The sequence below is a fragment of the Tachysurus fulvidraco genome, chromosome 14 (assembly GCF_022655615.1).
Source record: "Tachysurus fulvidraco isolate hzauxx_2018 chromosome 14, HZAU_PFXX_2.0, whole genome shotgun sequence".
Lineage (NCBI taxonomy): Eukaryota > Metazoa > Chordata > Actinopteri > Siluriformes > Bagridae > Tachysurus > Tachysurus fulvidraco.
The window spans coordinates 19780195-19787694 of NC_062531.1; the positions used below are offsets into that span (position 1 = coordinate 19780195).

At 43.1% G+C, this 7500-nt stretch overlaps 1 protein-coding gene across 1 annotated transcript in view; it reads right to left on the bottom strand.

Annotated features, from left to right (window-relative positions):
* Window positions 1–7500, bottom strand: part of plxnd1 (plexin D1) — a 91121-nt gene that overhangs the window by 83386 nt on the left and 235 nt on the right. The window contains exons 1-2 of the mRNA XM_027166884.2: window positions 6346–7500; window positions 908–1084 (exon numbers count right to left, since the gene is read on the bottom strand). The exon at window positions 6346–7500 is cut by the window's right edge and continues 235 nt beyond it. Coding sequence (XP_027022685.2) covers window positions 908–1084; window positions 6346–7500 — 1332 coding nt within the window. The remainder of the gene's footprint in view (window positions 1–907; window positions 1085–6345) is intronic.

Consider the following 7500-nt stretch of genomic DNA (forward strand, 5'->3'; position numbering starts at 1 on the left):
ACAATAGCCTCTTCCAGTTTAATAGAATTTTTCCGACCCCATGCATTTCTTTCCTGACTTTGAAGCTCACACTGAGAGGTGACTCCGTATGGGAATGAGGCACGGTGTTGGAATTTCGCCTAATTAAGGAATATTTTTCTCCTTACTCTGAAAGCAGGGTGCCTGCAGATGCTTTCAAGACCAGAGTGTTCTGCTGGCAAGAACCTGAGATGGGGACATAAAGGTGTGAGTGTGTGTATGTGTGTGTAAGAGAGAGAGAGAGAGAGAGAGAGAGAGAGAGAGAGAGAGAGAGAGAGAGAGAGAGAGAGAGAGAGAGAGAGAGAGAGAGAGAGAGAGGAAAAGATGGGGGTCAAAGTGATATAGTGAGAAGCCTTAAAATCTGATAAAGACTGACTGGCTCTTGAAGAAGCTCAGATAACATTAGATACAAAACAAAGCTTTCACAGATCTCAAACCCCGCCTATACACACATACCACCTCGGTTGAGGTGTTTTCTAAAACGAACACACACACAAATGTAACTCCTCAGCAACTATCAAACACTTTAATCTGCTCAGGCTGGATCAGCCTGCTATCTGCATTTAATGCCCTTATGAAAACTCTTTTTTCTTCTTCTTTTTTTTCCCTTTCTGGTCAGCTGCCAATTCCATGCTACCAGTCAGCTCTCCCATCATATAGCCAGAGTATGTGAACACAGCCAACTGCCAATTTTCAATCTGCCACATTGAACCATAATATACTCAGATGAAGCCGTCTTCTACATACACGAGCTCACAGATGCCTGTGATTGGTTGAAAAGATGACAGCATCTAGGATATTTTGCTCCCACAGGCAAAATTAATTGCATGAAGACATATCCAGGTTTCACACTATATTCAGTGTTGATGAATGTACTATGTCATCTTACCTTGCGTAACCGTCCGTTGATGGTACCCAAGAAAACCACTGTGTAGTTGTGAATGTTGTCCACCGCGACCGAGCTGATCCCGGATGCCTCGTACAGCGGCTCGGCTCTGATTGGCTTCCTCAGGGCCAGCGGATGCTGCAGGTGGGCCGCGCCACAATTCAGCTGCTCCTGATGAAGCTGAGAGAGAGCGAGACGGAGAGAGAGAGAGAGAGAGAGAGAGAGAGAGAGAGAGAGAGAGAGGCCGAACAAGAAGACGCTCATCAGTCGACTGTAAATACGCGTCACTTGGATTAGCATGGTTGATTGCCCTCCGGTTAAAATCAGTCCATCTGTAAACCTGGAGTGACCCTTCTATTCATATATCTAGATAGCGCTTAATTTGGGTTAGCAGATTGCGGATGGAGGAACAGAGTAGAAGTGTTTTACTAAGAGGAGCACTTATTCGACTCGCATGAGCTGACAGCTTGAGAGGGTGGTGGATATTTACGGCTGGTGGAAGTGTGTAAAACATACACACTTGGACCAGAGAGAGCGGGGGACTTGGGGAGTTGGGTGGGGTTTGTTTCCCATGAGATTCTAAAGAAACAAACTGCTCCCCTGTCTGAAGGATATGCTACATGCACAAAATAAAAGAAAATCAAATTCTTCTGGTCACACTCGAGCTGAACATTACAAAAGATGAAGCTGGTTCCATGATACGGCTGGTTATGAGTTGTATCCGTTCACACACTGCTGAGACATGAAAGTACAGTGCAAGGATGTTTATTATATTTATGGGAAAAACTGGCAATGTTTTATACCTATTTCTTTTTAACTGATGGTAACTGATTATGATGATGTGTAACAGGGCAATGACAGGACTGAAGACTCTTCTCTCTTTTTTCTTACTCATCCCTTATCTGTGTGTATGTGTGTGTATGTATGTGTGTGTGAGAATGTATGTGTGTATGTGTGCACATGTGTATGTGTGCGTGCGTGTGTAAGAGTCTGTGTATGTGTGTGTGCAAGTGTGTGTGTATATGTGTGTGTGGGGTGTGTGTGTGTGTGTGTGTGTGTGTGTGTGTGAGAGAGAGAGAGAGTATGTGCACATGTGTGTCGGTGTGCAAGTGTGTGTGTGGGTGTGGGTGTGTGTGAGTAGATGCACATGTGTGTCGGTGTATGGGTGTGTGTGGGGTGTGTGCGTGTGTCTGTGTGTGTGTCTGTGTGTGTGTGTTTGTGTGTGTGGGGCATCCAAGTCTCCAAGGCGAGCACAGTCTGGAAAAGTGAGTAATGAAAAGTCACGGCTCTTGTGTCATTTCACGGGGAACCCGAGGGAAAAATGCCTCTTTAATGGTTTAGATAACGAAGCGTGAGCCTAAATAACAGAAAAAGCGTCTTGCCAGACACATGACAGGGCACCATGTGTTTCTGGCTCATACCGTAAGAAAATATGGTATCATGCAGAGCCCATCTGTTCATCAGTTTTCAAAAGGAACAGTTCAGTCAAAAATGTTAGTGCTGCTAAGCACGGATGAAAGCTATTAGCTGCCAGGATCATCGCGTTAATTCCAGCCCGTTAATGCAGAAAGCAAAATCTGTCAATTCTGTCAAAGTAACTTGGACTAACAAAAGTGACTTTACTGTCTAACGAAATCCTATCTGGATCTCTAGCTGCTACGTCTTTGTCTGTACATCTGGTTAACTTGAACAGACAGTGAGATAACATGTCTGATTAACCGATAAAGATCCTCTAACGATAAACCTGCCATTAAAAGCAATTACTGCAACAGAAATAAAGTGAGCTGGAGGTTTCTTTATGATATTTTGTGTTCATTTGTGATCGTCACTATCGTCCTCTATCACTTTTTTTTACTTTTGGCATTCCATTCCACCACTTTAATCCCATTATCGTCTCTGATATCTTTAATCAGTAGAAACAAACAAATGATTTTATCGTTGAGTCACGACACATGCTGGTTTTCAGTGTGAGATGATTTTCCCTCTGTTGAAAACCTTACAAAGAATTTTAGTGGTTAAAGATAGCACATTTACATTTACTATGAATATATTGCTTCTAGTAAGAGAAGCAACAACAGAAATACTCTTAAAGTACTCTTATGAGTACTCAAAGCTCTTAAAGCTCTCAGTATCCACTTTCATATAAGTCATTAAACATGACTACGGAGTGACATGACAAAGAAATTCAGTTCTGAACATGGACACAAACAAAACAGCTCCAAATTCAATTTCTGTGCCTCTGGTAAAAAGAGTTAATGAAAAAATAAGTCACTGCCCGATCTTTATATTTGGTCAGTAAGTCAGTCTCTCATTATGTATTCTTATTTATTCTAACGCTGTTGATCTCAACTCACAATTTTGTTTCACTAACCTTCGAATTTTGTCTGCATCAAAATGATTTTTGTTTTTGTCTTGTTCTGTTTAGCTCCATCATGAGCTGCTTCTTTACAGTAAATCACCTTCAAGTCTGAATGCATGGTTTACTCATTTGGATTATTTGTAATTTTGAGTGTAAATATGATTTCTGTATACAGACTAATTGAAACTCCAACCAGAAAAAAAACATCTGTAAGGGATTTTTTTCCACACATGACAAACATCCTTGAGGATTTGTCAAAGGGGATTTTGGAGAGACCACAAAACTCCCAGCTTAGCCAAACTGGTTCTTGTCCAGTTACCGAAGTGAATCCTTTCGGCATTTACCGTAATATTTACTTTAAACCTACAAGGAACTATTTTGGGGAGAAAGTTGGTGTCTATAAAGCTGCAACTAACACCAATTTTTGTATACATACCTTAGGCTATGATGAGGATGATGATGATGATGGTTATTTATTTATTTGTTTGTTTGTTTGTTTGTTGTATTTACACAAACACAGAAATGAAAAATAAGCTAAAATGAAATTTTGTAAGTAAGGAACAATTCGCCACTTCAATGATATAACGTTAAATTTAACACTAAAGCTGTTTGTCAATTAAACGATTCATTAAACTGTTAAAGATCAATTAAACAGTTCAGTCGTCACACCAGTATTCCCAAACTAAGCACCTCAACACCTCAAACAAGGCTGGTTTCAGACAGGCTGGGGTGAGGATTTTAGAAACTGCTGATCTTTTTTTGCTGATTTTTACACTCGACAGTCTCTAGAGACTTATAGAGAATGAAGGGGAAAAAAATTATTCTTTGGGTGGAAATGCTTTTATAAGGGTGGATAGAAGAGCCAGGTTGGTTTGAGCTGTCAGGAAGGATCAGGTAATTCATACAATAACTCTTTTAACTGTGGTGAGCAGGAAAAATCTCAGAACACGCAACATCTAAAACTTTTGAGGTGGACAAGCTACATCAGAACACCACATCAACTTCTACTCCTGTCAGCCAAGAACAAGAATCTGAGACTATCGTGGGACAAAACTCACCCAAACTGCACATGGGAAGCTTAGAATAAAATATCACCAGGTCTTTTTCCAATATTTAACTGTTTTGCTTCGGTGAGCCTGTGGCCATGATAGCCTCAGATTCTTGTTCTTGGCTGACAGGAGTTTAACTTGATGTTGTTGTCTGCTGTTGAAGCTCATCCACATCAAGGATTGATGTGTTTTGTGCGCTGAGATTCTTTTCTGCTCACCACAGTTATAAAGAGTGTTTATTTGAGTAGTTATAGACTTTCTGTCAGTTGTCTGCTACCGACATACATACAACAATCAAAATCACTGAGATTTTTTTTTTCTTCATTCTGATGTCTGATGTGAACATAAACTGAAACTCTGTATATTTCACTAGGTTTGGTTATATGTGACTGTAAAACGTGATGGAAGATGGGCTGGCTTCAAGAAAAACAGCTCACAGGTGTTTATTTAAGTGTAGACTGTAAGCGTTAAAATACTAGATGAATTTCAACTCATTTGTTAATGTTAACTCAACCTGTATGTCTGTTTGCCTGTTCAGTAAATGGGACATGTTTAAACACAGCAAGCGTCCGACATGCTCCAAGTTAATCCAGCTATTTAGATGTTCGTTCAGCACATTGTGTGAGAATAAAGAGCCATAAGGGTCCTTTTTAATGCTCGAAAAGTGACGTCAGCTCTGTACGAGTTAATTCGACACGATGGGTGTTCATTAAACACTGTATGAGTTCAGTACTGAAAGTTGTTTTAAAGCTGCACACAGTTGCTTAAGGCCATATTTCACAGTGGGGTCTGTGATGTATATCCAGGTGGTCCTTGACTGGAGTGCTTTTTTTTTTAACCTTTTAAAGGTTATTATAATTATTAGTTACTTTCCACAATTACAAACCTAATACTTGTTACTAAAATCCATGAACTTCAATAATGTTAACATTCATTTTGAATGCAATGTAAATAAAACCAGGAAGTGCTATGAATACATCAGAAAAAAGAAAAAAGTTGTAAAGGCTCAAACAGATTCATATGAATCAGCTACACGATTGCAGAATTGTTCCATCCAACTATCCATCCATTTTCTGCAACACTTCCTATACAGTCACAGGGAACCTGGACACTATCCCAGTGGATTTGTGGCACAGGACAGGGGACACCCTGGACAAAACACTATGGACAATTTGGAGATGCTCCTCAGCCTACAGCACATGTTTTTGTATTGGGGAGGAACCTGCAGTATGTGAAGGAGAACATACAAAGGTGAAGCTGGGAATCGAACTCACAACCCCAGAAGTGTCCCAAGCCTCCCTACCCACCTGCAAAACTGTTCACAAAATTAAAAATCTGTCCTGTGATCATGGGTGAAAAGTTCGACAACATCAGGTTTAAGATGTAAGAATAAATACAGTAACACTGCAGCTGTATAACAACTTGCATTTTTGCCATGAAAGCACAATTTGTTTTTCCAGCACACTGGAATAGTTTATTGTCTAAATAAGACAATAAGCAAGCTGGAGTTTTATGCTATGTTGTCATCGATGTTTGGATGAAGCTTATCTGTGAGGATGGAGGATGAATCTGTCTGTGTCGACCCCGGAGCTGTTCCCATAACCCGTGCGCTCTGGCGCAATAACAGCGCGCGCACTGAGCAACGTTCAGGATGTGGGAACCTCCTCCACTCCCGAACAGTGGGAGCGATTCGCTTGGCGTAAAAAGCCCTGATTGCCTGCTTGCCAAGATCAACATTTATTAGTGAATTCAGATTTCGATGACGCAGTGTGTTTGAACGAAAACATATGTCTGGACATAGAAAAAAATAACACGCAATCCGTGATAGACTTTGAATAGAGATTTTGAACGTGTAATTAGTTTTATTTAGAGCTATTTATCTTCTTACACAGTTTATTTCTAGAGAAGAACATCACTCTTGTGCCTTTTGAGCCCTGGAGTGTTGAACGACTGAACTTTTTTTTTTTTAGCGTATTTAGGACTCATGACTGTCAGAACTACAATTCAGAAATCATACAGTGGGTAAAACTCACAGTTACGATGGCCTTTGACTCGCATTCTGCCCCCGAACCCTGAATGACGCTGTCCAGCACTTGGACTTCTCCGTTTGGTCCGTTGGAACAGTTCCTGCGTCCCTGACGAATAGTCTCCTCAATCTCTTCGACACGGAACGCGCACAGCGCCGACTTCCGGTTCGACTTGGCGAAGACACCAAACAGGTAAGGCTCGGCGGCTGGTTGACCCTGGACGTCGATATCTGCGGGGAAAATGGACACGAGTCGGTTGTAAATGTTGCCGCTGGCTCCGCACTGGAGCCCCATTTGGATGTAAGACTCGGTGAGTTTGCGGCCCTCGGATGCCGGGCGGCGCGGGGTGTCCGTGTCCAGGCAGATGCGCGCCAGGATGCTGTTCGGCTGGCTCTCCTTGAAGCCGTTTTTGGCGTTGTTATTCATGGCGATGTATGAGTAGGTCTTTTGCGCGAAGACGTGCACAAAACTGAGCTGGTGCTTGGGCTTTACCTCCTGCTTGATTTTAAACACGTTATCCTCGGACGGGTTGATGTCGTAAGTAAAGAGGCGCGCCAGGTCCTTGGTGTTCAGCGAGCGGATCGCAATCTCGGGCGTGTTCTCAAAGCGCAGATCCTCTTTGCTGTGGTTCTTTGGGAAGAAATCAGTGCCCAGGCCGGTGTAAGTGGCAGCCACAAGCAGGCGTGGGATGCCGCCCTGGCTTCGGAACACGAGTCCGGCGGTACTTGCGTTTGGGTGGTTGGCCACGATGTTAAGCATGCTTGGGAACACGGTGTCGTTAGGCTTCGGGAACTCCACTGCGATCTGAGACACGTTGTCCATTTTGCGCAGCTCGCAAAAGCCCTGGTACACCGAGCCGCACGCCACCAGCACGCCTTGCTCGCGGTCCAGCGCCAGCAGTTTGTTGTGGTTGTCCGTGAGGGACTTGGTGTATTCACACGGCGCCTGTGGAAGCTGCGGCGCGTGGCACAGCACATTATCCCGCACCGGTCCCGTACTGTTTGACACCTCTGAAGCCAGCGTGCCATTGAGTTGATAGATCGCGTTCACCGCGGCCAGGTACACCCGGTGTGACACCTCGTCCACTACAAAGTTATTGGTCTCACTCGGGGATACGAACGTCTGCTGGATATGGAGCGCGCAGACGCAGCGCGATGCCAG